Source organism: Phocoena sinus, chromosome 19 (genome assembly GCF_008692025.1).
Source record: "Phocoena sinus isolate mPhoSin1 chromosome 19, mPhoSin1.pri, whole genome shotgun sequence".
Lineage (NCBI taxonomy): Eukaryota > Metazoa > Chordata > Mammalia > Artiodactyla > Phocoenidae > Phocoena > Phocoena sinus.
Window position 1 is genome coordinate 23,878,333 of NC_045781.1, and position 26,138 is coordinate 23,904,470.

The 26,138-nt window shown below is 39.2% G+C and overlaps 2 protein-coding genes across 5 annotated transcripts; one reads left to right on the forward strand and one right to left on the reverse strand.

Moving 5' to 3' along the window:
• Positions 1-994: 994 nt before the first annotated feature.
• SIAH1 (siah E3 ubiquitin protein ligase 1) lies at positions 995-26,138 on the reverse strand. 3 transcript variants are annotated; one of them, XM_032611795.1, is made up of 2 exons: positions 25,887-26,138; positions 995-2,812 (listed from the first exon to the last, which is right to left on the reverse strand). In XM_032611795.1, exon 2 carries the CDS (start codon positions 2,808-2,810, stop codon positions 1,962-1,964), a length of 849 nt encoding a protein of 282 aa, XP_032467686.1. In that variant the 5' UTR covers positions 2,811-2,812; positions 25,887-26,138; the 3' UTR covers positions 995-1,961. The 3 variants fall into 3 exon arrangements, with proteins under 3 accessions (XP_032467686.1, XP_032467683.1, XP_032467685.1); XM_032611792.1 differs by lacking the exon at positions 25,887-26,138 and adding an exon at positions 5,125-5,666; XM_032611794.1 differs by lacking the exon at positions 25,887-26,138 and adding an exon at positions 3,642-5,115.
• On the forward strand, positions 5,266-12,290 carry LOC116743421. 2 transcript variants are annotated; one of them, XR_004346775.1, is made up of 3 exons: positions 5,266-5,911; positions 8,963-9,066; positions 10,376-10,694. XR_004346775.1 is itself a non-coding variant. In XM_032611796.1 (2 exons), the coding sequence occupies exons 1-2, from the start codon at positions 5,303-5,305 to the stop codon at positions 8,993-8,995; spliced, it is 642 nt and encodes a 213-aa protein (XP_032467687.1). In that variant the 5' UTR covers positions 5,266-5,302; the 3' UTR covers positions 8,996-12,290. The 2 variants fall into 2 exon arrangements, 1 of the variants encoding a protein (XP_032467687.1); XM_032611796.1 differs by having other exon boundaries at positions 8,963-12,290.

Below are 26,138 nucleotides of genomic sequence, written 5' to 3' on the forward strand. Positions count from 1 at the left end.
CCACTGCGCCACCAGGGCCCCTACACAACCTTCTTTCCTGAAAATGGTTAACAGAAGTAAATTTTGTTATCCAGAATTGGGGCGGTGGGGGGGGGGGGGGGCGGGTTTAAGGGGAAGTCCAAATTATTTTTAACTGACTTCCTATGTTTAGGGTACCCATAAAAACCACACAAAATAAAATGATCTCTGGCCAATCAGAAGGCAATTTCAGAATCTTGCTAGGTGCTTCAGGCTAACTCACATCAGTTAACTATATGGTGCTAGTTACAGGTATACTAATAGCAGCTAACATGTTGGGTTAGCTTATTATGTACAGAGCACGGTCCTAGGTAACTTGTATCCATCCCATTTAACCCTTGGATGTAGCTACCATAATTAACCTCATTTCAGTTTACACTAGTAAACTGGAACCCAAGATCACACAGCTGATTAGTAAGTTACAGCTAGCATAGGCATGTAGCCCCTGAAGTCTGGCTGCAGAAGCCAGGCTCTTAACCACAAGGCTATAAAATACTAACTCATTTTTTTGTTGTTAAAAAGGGGGGGAAAGTGATCAGCATTTTAACTAATTGGCCTCCTAACAGAGTTGTGAGAATCAAAATCTAAGCAAAAGGAAGGAAAAAACAAGATTCTTTGTAGGCCAGAGACCATATACCCATTCTTTTACTGTACTTTAGAACAGATCTCTATCTACCAAAATTCACAATACATAGTACATTGCTTTTGGCTATAAAATACAGAATTTAACAGGAAGATAACTTCGAATTTTAATCAAACTTGGAGCTAAAGCAGACACGTAAGAGTTTTTAATTTGCCAGATATTCTTTTAATGAGAATTATAAAAGACCAAAAACATTTTTTTTGCAAACTGCCTCTTTTTTTTAAACAAATGACTTGCTTTTAATTACAAATACTGTGTGAGACGATGCCTTCTTTTGCAAAACCAATAAATACAAGAACAAATTTTAAACATGTGTGATTTGTCCAAGGTATCTGGGGGAGGGGGAGAGCCTGATTTTTTTTTCCACTATTAAAAAAAAAAAAAAAAAAATCAGTACTCCCTAACCTTACAAAGAATAAGTTTGAAGGTATGACTCAACTGGAGAAGAGAGAATGAAAGAGAGAGATCACTTTATAGCTGCTTTAAATAGCTTCTGATAATTCTTCCGATGTTACCTTTCCTTTCTGAAACTCATATCTTCACAAAATAGTTGAATTTAAAATATTTCTAATGAACTGATTAATGGGGGAAAAAGAAAATATGTATTGAACGCATGTATAAATTTTACCATAAACAATTATGCATATCAAAAAGACTCTAACTTTAAAAAGGTACAAAAAAAAGTGAGGAAAAACCTGAATTACAGAAAAGAAAGTCAAATTTATTTAATGAAAAACTAGAATTAATAAAAATTAGCAAATACACACAAAAAAATATACACACACAGCAGCACTATGTATTGACTCACATAGGGGAAAAGCAGTGGTCCAAGACCACTCAACATGGCTTGTCAGTTAAAGGAAAAAAAAAAACCAAACACACACACACACACACACACACGCACGCACACAAAAAAACAAAACAAAAAAACAAGAACCCAATATTTTTTAACAGTACATTCAATCTACAACAAACACAAATTCAGAATTATTTTACAATGCTTCCTTTCTTAATACAAAAGATGCCCATCTTGGGTGTATATATATATATATATATATATATATATATATATATATATATATATATTTTATTTTCAGTGGTTTACTGTTGACTTATTTTTAAATATATTAGTGTTACTACATGCAACTGTTTCCTGTATTTAACAGCCTTTCATTTACCTTCCTGTTTCTAGCTTCCACCTACCAAAAGCTTCTGGTTGGTAGGCAGACAGGTGCCTTATTCTCTGTGAAATTGAATGCAACGGTTTTAAACACTGGCCAGAAAATGTTTGATTGCCATTTCAACACATGGAAATAGTTACATTGATGCCTAAATTGCCATTTTCTGCAAAAAGCTGTGCAATGCTGGTGTCAAAGACTAGGCAGTCACTATTCATAATGGCTGTTGCAATTCCCTCATGAATAGATCGAGGAGTGGCTTCCCAAGTCAATCGCCGCCTATGACCATTTAGCTCAAGTCGATAAGCAAAATTTTCAGCTTGCTTGCGTGTTCCTATCAGCTGTACAATTGCAAAGAATTGCTGGTGACCATCGTATTTTTCCTGTTTCTCCAAGACTAGCATGAAGTGGAAGCCGAAACAGGACTGCATCATGACCCAGTCAACAGCGCCGGGAAGATTAATGTCCGTGGCAAGGAAAACTATGTCCTCCCCCTGCAGGGTCGTAATAGACTTATGCTGATGCATCAGGTGCGGCATTACAGCATCCAAAGAGCCTTGCCATTTACAGGAAGCACCGGGGCACGGACAGGAGTAAGGCCTAAACTCACAGAGCTCTTCGTGGTCTGCTTTTTCTGTGTGTGGCAGAGTTATTTCACATCCAGAAGAGGCATATTTACAAGGGAAAAGTACTGAATTGGCCACCTTCTCCATAGCCAAGTTGCGAATGGATCCCAACGGGCCCCGGCATGTTGGACAACATGTGAGCTTTGGGCGACAGTTGCTACAAACAAGATGGCCACTCTGACACTGAAGAATGGGTGGTAACACATAGTCAAAGCAGACCGGACACTCAAAAAGACTCGCCAAGTCATTGTTGGACGCAGTTGTGCCAGTCAGGGCAGGTACCCTCTGGGATGGTGTACACTTTGAGGTTCCAGTAGGTAATGCTGTTGCAGTCTGACGGCTCATTTCTGTAATAAAAAACATAAATAAAAATAAAAGGAGGCAGGAGAAAAATAATTACAACGATAACTTGTTTTATATAAATAATGTTTACATGCCAGAAATACTTAAGTTTCATGCAAAATTTACTGTAAGGAAAACGGTTTAAAAAAACATAAATTACGCAAAACATGTGCATTGTACACTGGATAAAATCTCTTTTCAAAATGTTCCAGAGCACATTTAGAATTCCTTTTCTCTAAAAATAATGTTAAAAAAAATCACCCTTGGATGGAATAAATGCTAAAATAGAAACTGGACCATAAACAACTAAGGAACACTGTACAAGTAGTTTAAGTTCAATGCAATCAGTTTTGACTGGAATTCCTCCTCCCTCTCTGTGTTCACCTGCCCTACTCATTCTATTTCTTCCTCATTCTTAAGGCAGCTGTTGATAGCTCCAGTGAGTTATATACGTGATCCAAAGGACCACCAGGGCACTTTGATTAACTCCTAATGGTGAACAGTTATCTGCTCTAGAGGTGTATTTGGGAAAGGGAAGGGGTTACAAGGGGAAGGGTCTACTGCCATTCCATCATCCGTCTCCATGGAATGTTAACACCAGCTAGGTATTAACCTTGTTTCCTACTGATCTGTGCCCCTTCAAAAGTGAGCAAGTATGGAGGAGAAATGGAGGGCCATCCTCAAATAAAAGATTTGAGTCTGGTATTCAAAGAAAGTAAACCATTCTACTCTACTTCCATTCTACAATATAAATCAGGTATAATTTACAAAGCAGAAGGAGAGTCAGGAAAAGATAAATAAAGAATAAAGATAAAAAGCATCAGAGAGACTCACACAACATTGGGGGTGAGGGATAGAGCCAACAGGTAAAGAACTCCTTGTACCCTAGAGTTCACCAGTGTTGCTGAAGCATTCATCAGTACAGTGATAAACATTATTTAATAAATGCCATCTGGAAGAAATGATCAACAATATTAACTAACTTGTTAAGCTAAATGAAAGATAAAACAAGCCACCTTTTCCCAGAAATCTACCTTTGCTAGGATATAGTGGGCCGCTTTCTTGGGGGTGACGAAAAAATCAGTCTACTGATGTCCTAAGAGTATACTCCCAATAACCATAAGCCATATTTCTACAAAATTAAAATTTAACTCCTCAAATTTAATGTTTTCTCAATTATAATTGTTATTGTTGGAAAGAATTTAACTTTGAAAAATAATGCTGTTATCAATGTGACCACATAAATGCAATTTGGCTTCTATTACTCATAGATTGCTCAAGGATAGACACCTTAAATAGGGACTGAGAGTGAAAGAAAAACAAAAAAACTCCAAAACACATCAATTCCACTGTCACTAAAGGTATATTCTAAAGTACAAGGGGAAACAAAAGTACCACAGAATTCTATCATAATGTGGCTCATCACATGGATTTAGGACAACAGGAATCAACTCTCATCACTGAAGCCCTCTATAACCCCGGTATTCCAGCCCAACAAAAGCACTATAAAGGAACTCTGCTGTAATCCAGTTTCCCCTGAGGAGATTCTTTGTGCATATGATGATCCATGCATTTTGTTTTAGGTCACTAGTAAAACAATGGGCTTATCAGCATTGCCAAAATATCCTGTATGTTTATTTCATGGTCCATTTTATGCTGCTCATTTAAGAGAGCAACATAATAACTGGGAAGTGGTTCCTTGGACACAAAATAATCTAAGCCACCAATGCCTTTCAAATCACTAAACCAAAACAGCTAGTCACAGGTCGAGAGGCAGTAAACTCAGTTTGTATTCAACATAATGTAACTATTAAGCAAGAAAAGTATTATTGTTTTAATTTCTTGACCAAGCAAATAGCTATACATTTATCATCAATAGTTCAGGCTCATGTTACAGTGTACATTATTATTTTTCCAACATTGTAGAAAGCACAACTTACATTCCTATTCAAAGTGTGAAAACAAGCAAAATGTGGCTTCTATTTCTTGTGAATGGAAGTATTACAGGATAGCAGCTACTAAAACTTCCCAAAGCTCGGAAGGTGGAACCCAGCTCCATCTTCAAAGAGAGAAAGAGCCCCAACCCACACACAGCCCTGCAGTAGGAACCAAGGACTCAAGTGTCTGGACAACTCTGCAGGAGTCATGACATAACCTGAAGTTTGATTCAAATTGAGAAAAGTACACAGCTGATCAAAGGAAACATCACTGCCAGCTCAATTATGGTGCAGCCATTCCCTGATCCATTTAGATTCCACTGGCTCACACAACTTTCCCATTTCACAGTTTAAGCAACCCAGTCTCTTAATGGCAGTACCTTTTCTCTTCTTTGTCCCAGATGCTGGTAAACAAGTGAGCAAGACGCCCCTCCAGGAGTACAGAAAAGGTAAGGGAGGCTTCCCCGTCATGAGAAGCCAGGCAGCTCATAGCCTTTCCCCCAGAAGTAAAGACGACTTGCAACAGAGGGCCGTCCTGGACACCTTTTGTTCCTAAACATGTCCCGGGTCAAGTTTTCAAGAAGGGAAGGCACGTGCCCTGCTCCATACACTGCATTCAATACTCCTCAGAAGCACTGGCTACAGAGGCAGAGAATTGAAGCCCCCATCCTGTCTCAAGAGGAGCCGACCACACCTCCCCATGAGCTCAAATTCGCCTGCGTCTCCAAAAATGGGAGCCATTGCCGAGCTGTCCTCTGCTGGGCCCTAAACCTTCGTCTGTCTGTCTCGGAAGTCTATCTTCCCCAAATTCATCGGCTAGGCTCCAGCCAGCTCGGTGAAGGACAAGACTGTAGGGTGCGTGGAAGCGACCGGACGAGGAGTTGCGGTCTCGGTGCTACTACTGCAGGGTCCGGCCCGCAGCTGGGAGAGCCCGCTCCACGCAGAGTTTCAGACTGTGCTGTGCTCAGGGCGGCGGCTGCCTCTGAGGGCGAAGGGCGGGGCGGCGCACGGGGGGGGCGGGGATTAAGGCTCCACCCCACTCAGCCTAGGGCGGTTCTAAAGCAAGCAGCGCGCAGACTCCCACCAGCCACCCAGCCGGAATTAAGCCCGAGATCCCCGCGAACCTGGCGACACTGCACACGCCACAGCATTTCCACCAGCTTACAAGTAGGTAGAAACACTCCGCTTCTGTAGGCCCAAACAGTCAAATATCGGCAATTTCAGTTGGTTTCGGCTGGTTTCAACCCAAGATCTGCACAGAATATATGGGAAATCCGTGGCCAGACAAGCACTCTTCTCTGCAGTACACTCTCCCGGTTAACCGTGAGAACGCTAGATTTTTATACAGTAAAAACATTCTCCCTACTTCGTTCAATAACTATTTATCGGGCGTCAACTACCTTATTTCCTCAATTGTAACTCACTTCCCCATTTTTACCGCACCTTGTTATAAACTCCCCCTTCTCCCTTCGAGAAGACTTCGCAGTGAGACTAGTAAACACACATAACCATATTAAACTCCTGCTTCAACCTTCAAATTGAGATTTTATTCTCTTCCCACTCTAGGAAAGCCATCTTAAACGGCCTTATTAAACAGAGTAGCTTGTTTTGTTTTTAAACAAGCATTACCCTTGCCCCAATAAAGTCCAGGGCCTCAGATTTGCATTGCGTCAGCTCAGGCATTCAGAGGTTTAACCTGTCATTACCCCATGCTTAGGGCAGCCTTTAAAGGCAGCAAGAGCTGGTAGTGGGGAGTGAACCCTATGCTGCACATTGTAGATTGCCCATTTTCAGCATAAAATCTTAACTCTAATCACTTACCCACCCTATATAGTGTGTTCAGTCACCTCAACCTCATTTTGATATTAGGAAATCATTAGGAATAGAAATATAATTGAAAATAGTCTGTTCACTGACAAATATAAATTACTATTACCTAGGGTTTTATTTTCTAATACATATTCATTCTATTCAACAGTTAAGTCTCAGGTTTCTACAGCAGGAGACTTCAAATGTTTTAGGCAGGAAAAACTCTTTCCAAACAGAATTAAGACAGAGTCTAAATGTGTAAAACAAATAAAAGGGATGACAGATTTCTCAAGCCAAAGAAAAATTTTTTCCCAAACTTCCAAAGGACCTATACAGATCCTTACAACACTATCTGAAAGCCATTAATATATGGACAAACCTCGCAACAAGTGAGTCAGGACAGTAAAAATGTGAGTGTTCTGGAGCCATCTACACTTGGATTCAAACCCAGTCTTCACCACCCGCTCAGCTGTAAAACTGGGACAATATTTCCAGCCTTGCATGGCTTTTGTCTGGATTAAGGGAGACGGGTAAGTTATATATATCATAGGTGGTACATATTCCAAAATATGTAAGTACTCACACAATTCCAAAAGTTAACTTGTTTTGCCTGAGGTCATCAATTAGTTAGAGACATAGAACTTGTGGGTTCCAGATATATACTCTAAAAGATGCCTTTAGCTTGTAAGGTTATCAAAAATGTATACCAAAGATCAACTGCCATTTATCTAATTTTTAGCACAATACAGAATTTCTCCACTAGGTAAAACATTTACTTAAACTGGTTTTACGAGGGAAAATTTCACAAAAACTACATTACACTAAGACAAGCCCATAGAATCTAAAGTTAGCAAAAATCCAAAATTTACCAAGAGTGCACTATTACCTACCCTTTCTAAAATAAAGCCTACATCTCAGGCCCCGTTTGGTATAAAGTTTAAACAGATTTTAATTTAGATAAAAACATTTTAGAATCAGCCTTTAATGTTGCCTTAGTAATTTCAGAGCATTTAATCATTGCTTTGCCACATTCACAAACTTATGATAGAAGTAAATAGTCTTCAACTTTTATTCTCAATTTCATGGGGGAAACTTTGTTTCCTATTATAAATTATAAATGACTGATGAAGAATTTCTCTGATTAAAATGAATACACAACAATGTTGTGCTTTTCACTTTCTTGCCTTTTACTAAAGTTACTGCGGCCTGCAAATAATGGCCCCCCTCAAAGATGTCCACATCCTAACGGTTTGTCTACCTCAGATGAAATTAAAACTAAGGCAAGTCTCCTTAAAATTCAACAGCTTAAAATGCCAAAAGTTAAAAATCAAACTTTGTTATAAAACCATAATGCCAAGAAAAAATTAAGCAATCTATTTTTAGTTTCCAGAACTGCACCAAAGTAATAGGAATTTAAAAAAATTATACAAAGTATTTTCCTAAAAGCTCTATTTTCCTGAAGTAATTCAGAAGACGTTGTAGCCACAGAATCAGAGTTATGTGTCCAGTAAGAGTGATGATCTGAAGTGGGGAAAGCCCAGGACAAAAGACCTGATAGAAGACCTGTAAAACCAGAAGTCTGAACAAAGGTGATGACAGTAAACGGAGAGGAAAATGCAAACCATAACTTAAATGTGTAAAGCAAAGTACATTTGCTTTTTAATGCCTAACACTGTATTTTGAGGCTTCTACACCTGGTAAAAAAAAAACATATACTTAACCAGAACCCATTAGGCACTAGGCTAGATACCAAACTGTAATAATGGATGAAATGGCAAAGTAGAAGTGAGATGCCTGTGACACATCTAAGAGATGGAACTCTCATACTCTGCTGGTGGGAATGCGAAATAGTATCACCATATCCTGTCACTGAAGAAAGTCCTATTGGAAAGCATGATTCTACATCCTAATTTTATTTTACTAGCTATTATCCTTATTATTTTTATTTCACATTGAATCTACATTAACATCAAGAATGAAAGTATTAACATCTCCCAAAACAAGGCAGGTCATTTAATGTGCTAAGAGTGAAACTTTCCCTTTCCCACCTGCCAGGATAAAGACTGTACTAAACTTCAAAACTTTTGTCAAAACAATCATTTAAACCTAACTGCAAACATTCTGATTTCATTTCTCACAACTATATCATAAGACAATACCCATCTTTTTCTTCCCCTTGAATCCTTAATTATGATTCATTTTTTGGTATGGCCATAGTACCTCAAAAAAGTTTTCAGAAAGGGCATGTAAGCAATTAAGTCTCAGTCTTAACAATCTGAAGCTCTTGCACAAGCTTAGAATTCTAGTTCACACCCTTTACCCCTAGAACTACATAAATTCTGCTGTCTTCTGACATGTAACTATGTAGATGAAAAATCTAATGTCATTTTTATTCTCATTCATTTGCAGGTAACCTTTTTTACCCTGACAGGTAGCTTCTAAGACTCTTATCTTTGGAAGAAATTTTCATCAAAACATCTAGATACATGCCATCAGCACTTGCCAAACACGAGGTGAGTATTTTCAATCCCAAGACTCAAGTCTTTTACCTTTGTGGACCTTTCTTCTAATTGTCCTTCGACTCTTACCATTACTCAGTTCTTTTCTTCACATAATTCTGATACTGACTCTCCTGGATCTATCTTCAAGTCATTTATATATTTTTTTCTCGTAATTCCAATCTTTGTTTTGCACTGCATTCCAAGAGAACTCATTAAATTCTAATTCATAAATTTGGTTTTGCTAAAGTTACCTATTTCTTGATATGCTAAAGAATTTAATTATGTAGATCCTCAATTTTCAACAAGGGAACAGAGTTTGATGGCAGGAACGGCTACTTCCCCTTCCTTTCCCTGAAGTTGGAATGGCCACATAAATTCATACTGCATTGCTCTTGTACTTCCTTAACCCCGCTATTAAAGTTTTCACGTCCCTCATTGGAGCTTCACTGTTGGTTGGTTTCATTCTTACTGCTATAACCTAAATGGTTCCAGGGTCAGCAAGTTAAATACTGAGGCAGAGGAGGGACTTTCCTCCATTCTCACTAAAACAGCTGCCCCAAATATTTATTAATAAGCATACTTATGTACCAGGTATTGTCCTCAATGAGTGTCCAGGTTAAGCATTTACCCCCTGCATTACAGACAGGAAAATAGATTTCAAAATAAAGTAAATATTTCAGATCACAGAACTACTTTAAGAAAAAAAAAAAAAAGGAAGTTGGAGCTATCTATCGAGAAGGACTTAGAAGAGGTGACAAATGGCATCCTAGGCAAACAGACATTATGAAAAATTTTAGACTTGGAAAAGATCTTAACCAACTCTCTCATTTTCAGAAGAGAAAAATGATACAGAGAAGTTAACTTGCTAGATGTCATATAAAGTGGGTCAATGTTCTAATCTGGGCAATATGTTATAATTTCCTAGATCCTTTCAAAGCAGATATGCTTTGGATATTTTCTAATTCAACTTGAAAAATTAACCTTTTCTGAATTTAAGTTTAATAAGATTCAACTGTCTTGCTTTCCCTCCCAACACAAGAGAGATCCCAATGTAGCCAGGACAGATTAAAAAAAAAAAAAAAGATGGGAGATAAAACCTGAAAAAATAAGAGTTACCTTAAGTCAGCTCCTTAGAGGGGCCTTTCCTGATCACTTTATTTCTAAAGGCCAGATCAGCCTTCTTACTGTCTTCATATTATCTCTTGCCATATGAAATTCTCTTACTAAATAACTTACTTATTGTCTGTATTCTGCCCGTCTCTCTCTCCACAATACCAGCTTTTTACTGATAACAGCAATTCTCAAACTTTTTTGTTACCAGGAACCCTTTACACCAATAACTGGCAAACTACAGCTACAGATCACTTGCCTGTTTTTGTAAGTAGTTTTATTGGAACATAGTTAAGCCCATTCATTTACATATTATCTGTGAATGCTTTCAAGGGTGGAGTTAAAAAGTTGACCCTATGACTCCTAAAGCTAAACCTATCTGGCCATTTAAGAAAAAAATTTGTCTTTACTGCTTTAAAGTTTTAAAAAATTATTGAGGACCCCAAAAGAGCATTTTGTCAATGTGGTTTATATGTATTAATATTTATAATATTAGAAATTCAAGCCAAGAACTTTAAAAATATTTATGTTAAAATTACCATCACATTTTTTACATAACAATTAAAAATCTATTACATGTTAACTGTTTATGAAAAATATCTTCCATAATAGGGAGAAGAGTGTTTATGTTTTACATTTTTTGCAAATCTCTTTAATATCTGATGCAATAAAAAATACTGTTGGATATTTAATATCTGCTTCTGCAATTAATCTGTGAAGATACCACATGTCATGTAGCCTCTGGGAACCTCACTTTACTCTCATGTCTCATTATTGTGAAAAAAAGTTTTGACCCTCAAAGGGTCTTGAGAACTCCCAGGATCCCTGAACCACTATCTTTTGGTTCAAGAGCTCTGTACTACAATATAAACTTCATCAGCATAGACCTTGTTTATTTTGCTCACGCTTCTATCTCCAGCACCTAGGACAGTACCCAGCCCAGACCAGGTACTCAAATATTTCTGGAAGGAATGAATAAATCAAGTACAACAGTATGAAAGATTCCAAATAAAAGAAATAGCATGTATACAACCACAACTCACTCATCCCTGATGACCCCTAAGGTAGAATATATCTGTTACTTGATATAACATTAAAGAGAGTGAATTCACAACTAAGATTTAAAATTCACTTTAAATAACACTATTTTACAACACACTATGCTTATCTTTGACAAAGGAGCAAAAGGCAACACAATGAAGAGAAGACAGTCTTCAACAATTGGTGCTGGAACAGCTGATTATCCACATGCAAAAAAAAAAGGAATCTAGACACAAATCTTACACCTTTCACAAAAATTAACTCAAATGGATCACAGATCTAAATGTAAAATACAAAACTATAAAACTCCTAGAAGGTAACAACACAGGAGAAGATCTAGATGACCTTGGGTTTGGCAATAACTTTTCAGAAACACCAAAGGCATGAACCAGGAAAGAATCAATTGATAAGCTGGACTTGATTAAAGTAAGAATGTCTGCTCTGCAACAGTCAGGAGAATGCAAAGACAAACCACAGATTGGGAGAAAATGTTTGCAAAAGACATATCTGAAAAAGGACTATATTATCCAAAATACAGCACAGAACTCTTAAAACTCAACAAGAAAGCGAACATGCCAATTAAAAAACGGGCAAAAGACCTTAACAGACACCTCACCTCATCAGATATACAGATGGCAAAGGAGCATATGAAAAGGTGCTCCACATGGCATTTGTCATCAGGGAAATACAAATTAAAACAAAAATAAGGTATCACCACACACCTTTTAGAATGGCAAAATCCAGAACAATGACAACAGCAAATGCTGGTGGGCATGTGAAGCAACAGGAACTCTCATTCATTGCTGGTGAAAATGCAAAATGGTACAGACACTTGGAAGACAGTTTGGCAGTTTATTCAAAACTAAACGTATTCTTACCATAAGATCCAGCAATCATGCTCCCTGGTATTTACCCAAAGGAGCTGGGAAATTATGTCCACACAATAACCTGCACATAGATGTTTACAGCAGCTTTATTCATAATTCCCAAGACGTGGCAGCAACTAAGATGTCTTCCTATAGTGAAGAGGTAAACTGTGATACATTCATACAATGGAATATAATTCAGAAATTTAAAAAAATGAGCTATCAAGCCACAAAAACATATGAAGCAAACAAATATATACTGCTAAGTGAAAGAAGCAGTCTGAAAAGGCTGCATACTGTATGATTCCAACTATATGACATGCTGGAAAAGGCAAAGCTATGGAGGCAGTAAAAAGATCAGTATTTGCCAGAGACTGGGCAGGGAGGGGATGAAGAGGTGGATCACAAAGGATTTTTAGGGCAGTGAAACTATCCTGTATGCTACAGTTGTGGGTACATATCATTATACATTTGTCAGAACTCATATAATATATAGCACTAAGAGAGAACCATTAATGTAAACCATGGACTTTGGGTGATAATGATGGGGCAGGGTGAATACAAGAAACCTCTGTATCTTCTGTTCACTTCTGCTGTGAATCTAAAACTGCTCTAAAAAAATAAAGTCTGTTTTAAAAAATAATAACAACACTATATGGTGAAGTAAATCATTTTATCACCATAAACACAGTCTAAAAAATTGAATATATTTTCATACCAATTCTCTAAGTTTTCAAAACATTTGTTTGTGACATCACAGTTCCATAAACCCATTCATTCCTAGGTAGCAGTTTCATTTTTTTAGTAATGCACCACTGGTAACCTACCTTAAGAATATACCTATGCATATACCTATATTAATTACTTTGATATTGGGCAAAACTACAATATCCTGGGTCTCAAGTTGCTCATTTGTGAAACAATAAAACTAACAACAAGATTTCTGGACTTTAACTGAGATCAAGTATGTGGGAACATTTGGTATATTATTAACAACACCCTCAGTGATGTTTACAGAGCCATACTAGGAACCCTGCAAGGAATCACTAAATTAAAAAGACCCAGATTAGGGCTTCCCTGGTGGCGCAGTGGTTGAGAGTCCGCCTGCTGATGCAGGGGACATGGGTTCATGCCCCGGTCCGGGAAGATACCACATGCCGCGGAGCAGCTGGGCCCGTGAGCCATGGCCGCTGAGCCTGCGTGCCCGGAGCCTGTGCTCTGCAAGGGGAGAGGCCACAGCAGTGAGAGGCCCGCGTACCACAAAAAAAAAAAAAAAAGACCCAGATTATACAGGATTTTACTGAAAACTGTTGTTTCAACATAGTGTTCATTTTCATAACCTCAACTTGGGACTGTCGGAAACATGATAAAGATAACAGAGTTTGCTATGAAAGAAGCTTCAAACCGAGCATCTACCAACCTGTAAGGCTTCATGTCAGCAGCTTCATATACAGTCTTTATTTAAGACTCATAAAGAAGGGTGTATCTCCATTTTGCAGATGAGGAAATTGAAGATCAGAAAAATTAAGAAGTAATAAGAACAGAGCCAGACTGCTTCATTCCTGAATCTTATTTTCTTTCAAATAACTCTAAAAAAAAGTATGTATAATCTTCTCACTCTGGCACAGAATATTCAACTTAGCATCCAACTGATCTTCAATGTTTATAAAAATGGACCAAAAAAAAAAAAAGTCCCCTAAATTCTTTAAAACTGTAGTCATAGCAAGTAGTTGCTTTTTGAAATTTTTTGTATCAAAGTGGTATAATCTAGCAGTCATTAAACCATTAGACATTAAATCAAAGCAAAGAATCGAGAAGAGAGGTAAGAGCAGAGAAATATAAGCAGGGGACTTCCCTGGCGGTCCAGTGGTTAAGACTCCACACTTCCACTGCACGGGGTGCGGGTTCAGTCCCTGGTTGGGGAACTAAGATCCCACATGCCACATGGTGAGGCCAAAAAAACAAGAGTAAAAGAGTAAAAGAAGCAGGAAGAGGGTCAAAAATACGCTCTCAACTTTTTTATGTCCTACCACATATCACTAAATAGAATTTTGGGGAATTCACTTGAAATTACTGAAACCATGTCAGTCATGATTACAACACAGTCACTACTGCGACATAACCAAAGCTCACAGTGTCTAGATAAAAGCAGCCAAATACTATTTACTTAGTAACATGTCCAAGTTTGAATACAACTGTTCACTACCCTGATTATGTTTTATATTCTCTTAGGATGTAAAATTTCACACATTCCAGTAGATCTTTGCTCTTTTGCTCCATCTTGATGTTAAGCTATGCTTTTCAAATCTTCCTCATAAAATATCTTGTACCCAGTTCTGCACTGTAACATTCATCTCCCCATTTTTCCTGACAAATAATGATAAGTAAATACACACATAAATACAGAGAACAAAAATTTAAAGCATATCTAAATTGGTAGTAACCTATGAAGAGTTGGTGATACTAAGCTAAACAGAAAAGAACACATTGCTTGAGATGAAGAAATTAAAGAAATGAGGTAAAAAGTCACACCAGAGTCTTAATATCAATACACTGATATTGATAGCTCTTTACTACTATTGCAGAAAAATAATGGAATTTATAGGGGGAAATGCCATATTAAAAAATTCATGGAGCCTTATTCAAAAGAAATTATATTCCTTTGAAGGAGTTATAATCTGTGTCTTCATAAGCATCACATCTGAAATTCTAACCAAATCATTTTAGTTATTTCAAATGAGGATATAACACACGAATTAACTTAGACTCTAATTTTCCTCAAACTAAGATTCTGTTCTCGGGGTGGGTGCCACATTTCTCTACAAAAATTTGTTTTATTTTCCTGTGTTTAATAATCTAAAAAACAGCATTAGCACATTCTGAATCATCTGAATCCACCTGTTAGCCATGTAAATGAATGTTCCTATTTACATTTATGGTCACACTAGCTCCAAGTTGGTAATACAGTACTCTAATTATGGGAGGCTAAAGAGAAATACAGAGGGGGACCTAATATATAAATGATGCATTTGTGTGAAGTGAAGCCCAAATGACATCATGGTTTTCACTGAAGCACTTACACATTGGTAAGAAAATGCATCATGTGGTGACCACAACATATGGGATAATTTTGGTGTGCTCAACTCGAAAAGAACTTACAGCATAATAGTCAATTCCATAACTCATGTTGTTTCAAGACTTCAATTTAGCAGGCAGTATTCAATACTTTCATAATTAGTATAATTTGAATTTTACTGGTTTTGTAGTTTTGTTTGTATTTAATTTTAAGTTTTGAGCTGTCACCAACATCTGACAGATTTGATCAGATCACTGGCTCCTGCCTGGTATTGATTCCTGCTCTTCTCCCCAAAGTCTTGAATTTGGGAGCTGTCCATGGCCCACTTTTCTTCACTTTGGTGATCTCATTCACTCTTGTATTTTTAAAATTCCACTGATACTGCCACGGACTTCAAGATTTTTATATCCAGCCCAGATTAATAAACAAAAACCCTCCAGATGTGTCTTAAACCCCAGATGTGTACACCCTCCTAGACATTCTACAGCGGGGTGGCCAAAACTGAACTCCTTACCCTTCTCCCAGACTACTCAACCAATAGCCTTCCCCTCACTTGATGGAAACTCCATGCTTCCCGATACTCAGTCCAAAAGCCTTCAAGCCTTCATGTCATCCTTGATTCTTCTCTACACATCTTGTATCTAAAACCACCAGGAAATCTTACTGTACCTCCTTGAAAACTATATCCAGAATCCAACCACTCCTCACTACCTCTACTACTATTATATAGTCTATGCCTCATTATCTCTCAACTGGATTACTGCAATATCCTTCTAACCAGTCTCCTTGCTTCCACCCTTGTTTCCCACCCCACCCGCCGATTCCAAGCACAGCAATCAAAAAAATCCATTAAAATCTCCCATGTGCAGGTAACAGATAAATCCTACAACAGCCTATAAGGCCCTACACAATATGATGATGTGTCCCATTACTCTTTTGACTTTATCTCCTACCTCTTTCTCCCTCACTCACTGTACTAGCCTCCTTGTTCCATAAGGCTAGGTTGCTCCTTTGGGCCTCTGCCTTAAAATACTTTTCTCCTGGATACCCACATGACTAACTCTTTCACCTTCTTCTAATCTTTGCTTGCATATTACCTTCTCAATGAGGCCTACCCTGTTCACTCTATTTAAAACAGTGCCCAGCACTGTGCCCACTGACCCCTCCTCCTAATCCTTGCCCATTCTACCTCTCTTCCTCTTCCCTCCCCCTCCTCCATTTCTATTCTGTTGTTGTCAGTAAAATGGATGACCTTCTATCAGGCTATACAATTTACTTATTTATTATGTTTGTTGTTGTAGCCCCCCTCACCACCTGGAAAACGGGAATCTGTCTGGTTCAATGATGTGTCCCAAACATTTAAAACAGTGCCTGACACACAGTACAGGTTCAATAAATATTTGTTAGATGAATAAATAAATTAGAAGGCAAAAGAGCTTTGGACTTTTGAGCAGTAATATCCAAAGCTAGATGCAACAGAGCAATACTTTTTAAAATCCACAAAGAAAACGATTAATTAACATTCTAGAAATTCTGTGCCCAACCAAATCATCCTAAAAGTGTTGAGGGCAGAATAACGATGCAAGGTTTCAAAACATTATTTACATCCCCTAGATCATGGAGAGGAGTAGGGGCAGGGAGTTTTTCTTTAAAAAATAAGCCTAGTGAAATATTTGATTTTTAATTATTGTACATGTAAAAACTCTTTAGACTAAAAGAAAAAGAAATTCAAAAACTTGATGTGAGAACTGTCACAAACTGCATGCATTACTTTAAAAATTATAAATTTGTTTTCAAAGATTTGATTCCAAGTATTACATAAGATGTGCAGAAACAGACTTTCCTACACTGTTGGAAATGTCCACTGTGAAGGCTTCTAATAAGATTTGGCAGTTTGTTTCAAAATATAAAGTTTGAATACTCTTTGACCCAGTAGTTTCTCTTCCAAGAGTCTATCCAACGATTTACACATTGGCAAAGCTGTATACATATGGATGCCTACAGCAGTCCTGTTTGTAAGAGCAAATAAACTGAAAACAGCCCTAGCTTAAGAAAGTGATTAAATTATGGTCCATACAACAGAACATGATGCTGCCTTTTTTTTCTTTTAAAAAAGATAGACTCATACCTACTAACATATAAGAATCAAACTGTTTAAACAGGTGGAGAAAAAAAAACAAGCCCACAGGATATATTACAATCCCATTTATGTTAAAAGAGAAAAAAAGAATTAAGTAAATATGGACATTGACATAGCTGTCTATTTTTATATATGTACTCATCTGTGTACATACCATGTAATGGGACAGAAAAGAAACCAGAAGGGCATCTGAATTGCAGAATGTGGTCTAAAGACTTAAGGTAAGGGTTTAGAGAAGGGGGAAAGGAGGTCAAGTTTAGAACCAGCAATCACAGAGAACGGAGAAGAGATGGGACCACCTAACTACAAGTACACAAAATATCAAGAACAGAAGGATATATACCATAAGCACAAACTTCATCATTTGGAATTATGCAGTTCAAACATGTATAGTTACTGACAAGTGGTAATCATTAATGGGAAAACATCTACAAGGATTTAAGTCAGATCAAAGAAACGGACTTTAAAATGTCTATGGCTGTCTCAAAAAAATGTGGAACACACATAGACTAGAAACTACACCAAAATGTCTACAATGGTTACTTTTCAATTATCACATTATGAATAATCATGAGGAAGGTGGGGGCTGCATTTCTGTATGCATTTCTCAAATGTTCCATAAAACATTTATATTACTTTGGTGATTAATAATAATTAAATTTTAGTGCACATTTTGTGTCCCCACACGTTCCTGCTAATGAATTGCTAGTGACTTCATACACAAATTTAAACACTGAGAGATCAAGAGTTGATTTTGCCTACTGCATTCTTTTTTTCTTAGTTTTTTTCTTAAAATGCCTCAAATAGATGAATACTTACTTATAGGGAAAAAATTATTTAAAAAACAGCTTATTCACATTTTTTATAAACCCACATATTTCAAATATGTATATATTTTAGTTTATACTTATAAAAAATACCTAAATTTAGCATTTTAAAAGTTAATTCTAAGACAGAATTTATCTGCTCACCTCTCCAAGCAAAATCAAAAGAACCCAGTCTACAGAGATTAACTCAGAACTATCTGTATTAACAAGATATCCGAAGCTGTCCCTAACAAAACTAAATCAGGGACTCCGACAAAACAAAAACAAACAAAAAAGCCACAACTCAACTTTAGCTGAGTTCAACAGAGCTAAAAGGTAAAACACAAAGGGGGAAAAAAGCAAGTTTTTAACAATTAGATTACTTCATTTAAACCAAAACTTGAAGTAAAAAATGTAGTGTACAGTACACTTAATTTCACTGTATCAACCATTACTACCTAAGCCTGTCAACATGACAATAATAACTATAACAAGTACAGTATAATACTTCCTATAAAATTCAAGACTGGCATTAAACTTTTCTAATTTTCTAAGAGACTATTTCTCACTGGCAATATCTGCTTTATAAATATAAATTAGTTCTCCAAAGATTTTTCCTCCACTTCTCTTTCTAGTTCCATGTGCTCCCAATCCCCTACTATTCAAAATAAACAAAAACAAAAGCCACAAGTAAGTTCAACATGACTGGCCAACCTCAAACCTAATAAAAGGTCTTTGCCAATATCATTTTGGTCACTGTGGCTCAAACCTAGAGAATAAATTGACCCCCAAATGGACTGTATTATCTATTGATGTATCATTCAGTCTAGAGTTCCTGAAGATTTACACACACACACACACACCCAAAAATCAAAATAAAATAAAAGTAACAGGACACATGGGAGCTGGTCATGATAGTGTGTGAAAATGCATCAAGCTGTATCCTTAATATTTGAGCACTTTTCTATATGTAGTTATCCTACACTTCATCAAAAAAGTTTACACTGGGGGGGGGGGAAGTAACACTATTGCTCTAGGTATTCTAGAATCTCCTGAGAACAATAAGTATCAGGTGTCATAGCTGGTAACACATCACAGAATCTCTTCTCTCCTCCCCTCTGCTCAGTTTCTCAATATATGTCTCTCTACTATGTCTTTAACCCACCATAGTACAGTAATCACTAACTGTAAATACTCAACCGATGGCTTCACCCATACTTCGTTTAGAAAATACAACAGAAGCCATCAAATGCTGACTTACCACTTCCTTTTCCTCCCCTTAGAATGGAAGAAGTGACCTAGGCCCTTGGGCAGTGTCCTGTCACCTTCTCAGACTTCATACTCCTTCTATTATCCCTTTCTCACATCAATGTCTCCCTCTTTTTCTACTGGACCGTTTCCTAACACCCGAACATGCTCTACTATCTCCCATCTGGCTTCTGTGATATTCCTTCTGCTTCACTGGATCATTCTGGATGTCTCATAGATATCTTAAATCCAACATATCAGAACTTTGAGTTTATTTGCTATCCTTCCATTTTCTGAGTTTTATTGCTATCTGTACCACCACCCCCCGCCCTCTCTAGTTTTTCCATTCTTGGTAAATAGCACCATGATCCACACAATTACTCATGCCAGAAACAACCTAAATCCTTCCTTCCCTCACCTCTCATATCTAATCCATCAGCAAGCCCTGTTAATTCTGTCCCCAAAATACATCTCAAGTCCATCCACTTCTCTTCATCTTCACAGCCACCACCTTAATCCAGGTTATAATCAACTACGGTACTTCCTGATCAAAGAAATGGCCTTCTAACCAATTATTCTCCAAACAGCTAAAGCAATCTTAAAAGTTAATAGCAGATTATGTTACTAATTTAATTAAAATCTTTTGATGGCTTCTCAGTACACTTAAATTCACATTCCTTACTTTGACTCTGCAGGATCTGATCCTTGCCTATCTCTCCCCCTCATCCATTTGCTCTAGAAACACTCTCTTCTCTCAGTTCCTGGAACAGTCCATGTTCACTCCTGCCTCAGGGCCTTTACCTCCGCTGCTCCTTTAACCTGAGATGTTCTCCCTTCTCTCCTTCAAAGGACTAGCTCCTTATCCTTTTAAGGTAGCTTGAATATCGCCACTTCTCACAGCAAGTCTCCCTCCCACCATTACTCTTTACTCCTTTACAGTACATATCACAATTTGTAATTCTTTTCTCCCTTACTAGAATGTAAGTGGTAACAGAGAAATTAAATAACTAATTTTTAAAATTATTTAAGCACTTTCTCTGTGTTAAGTAATGTGCTTTTAAATGCAAGTGTCCCTGCTTTTAGGCAGTGTCTCTGCTCTCATTGAGCTTAAAATCATAAACACACTAGTAAGTGAAAGAGGCAAGAGACACATCCAGATCTGGCTCTTAACCACTCAGCTACACTGCTACTCTAGCTTTAGGACACAGAGCAAGGAGCAGCAATATGCTTCATAGCTGTTCACATGCTAGTGGAAACTAAGGCTTGGAGAGGTTAAGTCACGTGCCCAAAGTAGCACAGACATTTGAGAGATCAAGTACAATCATGAGCAAAGGCACAGAGGTGTTTAAGTGTGGTGAATGTTCAAGAAACAAAAAGAATCCAGTTTAACCAGATATGGCAAAGAAGAAATGCTGGAGGCTAAGGCTAGAAGAGCATAATTGAACACTGTGAAGGTATCAGTCATTCAATAAATATTTACTGAGCACCAACTACACACCAGCAACAGTGCTAAACTCTAGACCAACAAGGGTGATCAAGGCAAAGTCCTCATAGAGACTGCGGTCTATATCTGGGGAAGCAAAGTAGTAGAGAAAAATCATAGCTCAGGGGGATATGGTTGTAGTAGGGCCAAGCAGAAAGTGCTATGGGAACACGGAAAGATGACATCCAATTCAAAGTGGGGGGATCCAGGAAGAGTGCCTCAGCTAAGTGATGTCTAGGCTGAGATTACAGAGATTAGCTGGAAGACAAAATATGGTGCACACAGGCACTTGCAAGTACACAGTTGAAAATGACAGGAAAGTAACAAAAGCCAGCTCCAGAAGGGTCTGTGTACTTACTATCTCTACGTCAAGGAACTTGGGACTTTAAACTGAAGGCCTTAAGTCACCTATGTTAGAAAGCTCCCTTAAATGGCAGTGGGAAAAACTGAAGGGAAGAGGCAGAGACCAAAAGCAGATAGACACTTAGAAAGTAAAAGAGAAGGACTGAATGTACATGTGAAAATGAGTGAGAGACAGAAGCAACACCAGATTTGAGATAACCAGACAGTAGAAAACTCAGGGCTCTATGACTCACTGGATACAGAGGATGACAGCCTTGTATGGTTGGAAACAAAGATTTTAGTTTTAGACACATAAATTTGAAGTACCTTGGTACGTGAAAGCGGAAAATGACGTGCAGGGAAAGACACAGTCAAAACAATGAGAAGACATGTAAAAAAAAAAAAAAATGAGAAGACAAACCACAGACTGGGAGAAAATGTTTGCAAAAGACAATTCTGATAAAGGACTATTATCCAAAATGCAGCACAGAAATCTTAAAACTCAACAAGAAAGCGAACATGCCAATTAAAAAATGAGCAAAAGACCTTAACAGACACCTCGCCTCATCCGATACACAGATGGCAAAAGAGCATATGAAAAGGTGCTCCACATCATTTGTCATCAGGGAAACACAAATTAAAACAAAAATAAGGTATCACCACACACCTTTTAGAATGGCAAAATTCAGAACACTGACAACACCAAACGCTGGTGGGCATGTGGAGCAACGGGAACTCTCATTCATTGCTGGTGGGAATGGAAAATGGTACAGCCACCTGAAAGGCATTTTGGCAGTTTACTACAAAATTAAATATATTCTTTCCATAAGATCCAGCAATCATACTCCTCGGTATTTACCCAAAGGAGCTGAAAACTTCTGTCCACACAAAAACCTGCACACAGATGTTTATAGCAGCTTTATTCATAACTGCCAAAACGTGACAGCAACTAAGATGTCCTCTGGTAGGTGAGTAGATAAACAAACTGGTACATGCCCAACAATGGAATAATACTCAGCACTAAAAAGAACTGAGCTATCAAGCTATGAAAAGACATGGAGGAAACTTAAATGCATATGACTAGCTGAAAGCAGCCAGTGTGAAAAGGGTACATACTGTATGATTCCAATTACATAATACTCTGGAAAGTACAAAACTATGGAGACAGTAAAAAGATTAGTGCTTGCCAGAAGTTAGGAAAGAGGAAGGGATGAATAGGTAGACCACAGAGGATTTTTAGGGCAGTGAAAACTATTCTGTGTGATACTATAATGGTGGGTACATATCATACATTTGTTAAAATCCATAATACACAACACCAAGAGTGAACCATAATGTAAACCATAACCTATGGGTAAGAATGTGTCAGTGTAGGTACATCAGTTGTAACAAATGTATCACTCTGATGGAAGATGTTGATAATGGAGGAGGTTATGCAGGAGTGGGGCAGAGTACATGGGAAATCTCTGAACCTTCTGTTCAATTTTGCTGTGAATCTAAAACTCCTCTAAAAAATAGTCATAAAAAAAAAATGACCTGCGAGCAAGAGAATACATGGGTCTAAGTTTCACAGCAAAGAAATCTGAGTGTCATAAGAATACAGAAGTAGTAGGTCAGGAAACAAGTCTATACTGAGTGTTAGGCACTGAGGATATAGGAATAAAAAACCACAATCTCTGCAGAAGCTCTAGTAACTATAGCCATGGAAAACCAGATGATTCAAAATGCATTAGAAAACTCTCTATTTAAAAGAAACCACTGGACTTCCCTGGTGGCGCAGTGGTTAAGAATCTGCATGCTAACGCAGTGGACAAAGGTTCAAGCTCTGGTCCACGAAGGTCCCACATGCTGCGGATCAACTAAGCCCGTGGGTCACAACTACTGAGCCCGCGAGCCACAACTACTAAGCCTGCATGCCGCAACTATGAAGCCCACGCACCTAGAGCCCGTGCTCCGCAACAAGAGAAGCCCCCACTCGACGCAACTAGAGAAAGCCCGCGCACAGCAATGAAGACTCAAAGCAGCCATAAATAAATAAAAGACTTGACCTTTAAAAAAATAAATTAAAAAAATAAAAGAAATAAAAGAAACCACTAAGGATGCTTTTTAGAGAGGAAAAATTTATACCCAGTTGCTGTTTTTTTTTGGGGGGGGGGGAAGGAAGGGTAGGAAATCTGCGGTTTTCACATATTGATTTTGTTTGTAATGAGGTCTAGACCAAAAATAACCAAAATTTAAACATTTTTATAAGGTGTGCATGGATATTTCATAATTATAACTGAAACTGTGTAACAGATCTCTTAAGCCAAGAAAAACCTTCAATCTCTAGAAATCAAGTAAATCAACTGCTTTAAAATACAATTTTAAGTGGTTGCTTTGCAAAGTTACTAAACTTACTTTGTTACCGTCCTTATGTAAGACCTGTTTTCAAAACACTGTATAAGCTGAAAATAAAATCCTATTCTTCATATTATGTCATTGTTGCCATAGCTAGATATTTCCTTTGTAACTCCAATTAATTGTAGCCTAATATTCTTTTTAATTACAGATACTAAAGAATATTGCTCTACAACAATTTTGTAAGAATTTCCCAAAGCTTATCGGGAGAACACATTACACTGAATTGAATTAAATTTCTGAATTTGTAGTTTGTGTAATACTTATCCTGAAAAGTTCCATATCTATCAATTATACTTCAGCTTAATATATTATTAAATGTTATTAAATTATGCTGGAACGGTGTCAAGAGGAATCAGGTAAAGCAATTCTATAATATATCTAAAGAAAATATTTTGGCAAAGCCAACTTTAGGGTTGCAGCTAATTATTCCAGATCACAAAAATCTGTATCTTTAATTTCCAGAACAAAAAATTACATAATTTATATACTCCTCTTTAGGTCAAAATCTACTTGTCACGAAGTTCTCCTAACAGCTAACTAACATCCTCTCCTCCCCAATTTGAGCCAATATCTGCCTGATAAAATTACCAGACCATTACATTTATCACCATACTACACTCTGCTCTTCAGTAATGTCCAAAATAGATGGTGACACCACAGACACCTAACACTCAAAGAGACTCACTGTTCCACTCTTCCAAGTCAGTTAAGTCCTAAAAAGCAAACTGACCCATGAATTTCAGTTTTTAAATTCCAGACCACACAAGACCTACCCAAATGTCTTACTATAGAAATTTCCCAATGCCATCATCTCCAAATGCCTGGACATTTACCACCTAAACCTCTTGTTTTCATTTTTAAGAAGTAACAAAATGCACTAAAAGAAAAACCCAAGCACTAATGATTTATAATGTAATTTCACATATTCTGGCCTATGCAGTTCCAACATACCCAACATGCCAAGATAATCTCACAAATTTAGTGATTCAACAACAGCCTTAGCAGTAAACATTTATTGAGCACTTAACCATGGGCTTGCCACTGCTCTAAGCCCTAAGCTCTTTGCCTACTATCATCTCATCAATTCTCCCAACAGTCCTACGAGGTAGGTACTGTCATTACCCCTATTTTGCAGATAAGGAAAATGAGGCACAGAGGTTAAGCATCTTGCCCAAGGTCACAAACCGGTGGGGCAGGGCTGGAACCAAAGCAGGCAGTCTGACTTCAGAGTCGTGCTCCCAACGTTCAACTGATGCAAAGAGTTAAAAATTTACCCTTGACAGCCCCTTATCAAGAAATGGTAAATGTTCAACTGCTAGAAACCGTCAGTCCGATCACTGTCCTATATCCGTGCTCATGGCTTCTACGACTCTGACAAATCAGCTACACCATCTGATTTTCCAAACACATAAACTGGGCTTCTCTAGATGTCAGAGCAAACAAATTCTGAATCTTTCCAGGCACAGGAAAAACCTACGCAACGCTGTGGCCCAGATTATCCACATTCCTAAATTATAAATCTGGGAGAGTCGAGAAAGGCCCCCGAACTACCCGACAAATGAAGCCTAGGAAAAGCAAGGTTTAATAAAAAGCTGGAGCTTCCCTGGCAAGACGCTCACGCGACCTCCTCTCTAACGACATAAACAAGGGAGGAGACTGCATTCTTCCCACCGCACAATGAAGGCTCGGGCCGGAGCGGGAGGAAGAACGCAGCACAATCGGGGACGGCCGCCCCCGGGGTCGGGGGCAGGCAGGGAAGGCCAAGGACGGCCGAGTCGCCCGGTCCTGACCCCGGACCGGTGCGGGGAGGGGCCGGAGGGAAGGGCTGGCCACTGCCCGCACTCAGCTGACCTCCGCCATGTTGGCCGCACACCCCGGGACCCTTCACAACAAAGACCGGCACCCGGGAGCAGGGCGCGCCGGGCGCCTCCCCCGGCCGGGCCCGCCTCCCGGGCGCGCGGGGGCCGGGCCGGGCGGCGAGGAGGCCCTTCCCCGCCCTCGCCCGGCCGCTCGGGGCAGACCCCCGGCGCGGGCCTGCGGGGCTCGGGGCGCCGGGGGCGGGGGCGAGCCGGCTCGCGGCGCGGGGAAGGGCCGGGCAGGGGAGGGGAGGGGCGGGGGGCGGCGCTCGGCCCGGCGGCCGGGCAGCCGGGCTCCGGCCGAGACAAAGGCGTCCGGCGCCGGGGGCTGCCCGCGCCCCCGCCCGGGCGGTGCGACCCGGCCCGGCCGCCCTTCCCGCCCGCCGCCATTACCGGGCCTGGGAGTTCTCCTCCCGCAGAGCCCCTCGCGACCAGCTCCTCCCTCCAGGCCGGGCCCCACTTACCTGTGGGCGGAGAGCGCGCCTCGGACCCCGGTCCTGGCTCAAACGCGCTCCGTCGCCGCCGCCAACCCCGGCCACCGCGGGCAGCGCCACCGCCTCTTCCCCGTGCCGACACCGACGGGACAACCTGGGCCGCCGCCGCCGCCGCCGCTCGAGAGCGCGCCCCGCAACGGCCGCCCCGGTTCCCCCCTGGCCGCCGCCGCCGTTTCGCGCGTCCTCGAGCCCGCCGCGCGCTCCCGCTAAATACCACACACT

Excerpts from the sequence above, each read along its gene's own strand:
- LOC116743421 (XM_032611796.1), top strand. The coding sequence starts at position 5,303 with ATGTCCCGGGTCAAGTTTTCAAGAAGGGAAGGCACGTGCCCTGCTCCA. Across the intron at positions 5,912-8,962 it reads GCATTTCCACCAGCTTACAA|GTAACCTTTTTTACCCTGAC; the intron begins GTAGGTAGAAAC and ends ATTCATTTGCAG.
- SIAH1 (XM_032611792.1), bottom strand. The coding sequence starts at position 5,215 with ATGACGGGGAAGCCTCCCTTACCTTTTCTGTACTCCTGGAGGGGCGTC. Across the intron at positions 2,813-5,124 it reads TGGGACAAAGAAGAGAAAAG|AAATGAGCCGTCAGACTGCA; the intron begins GTACTGCCATTA and ends TTTTTATTACAG.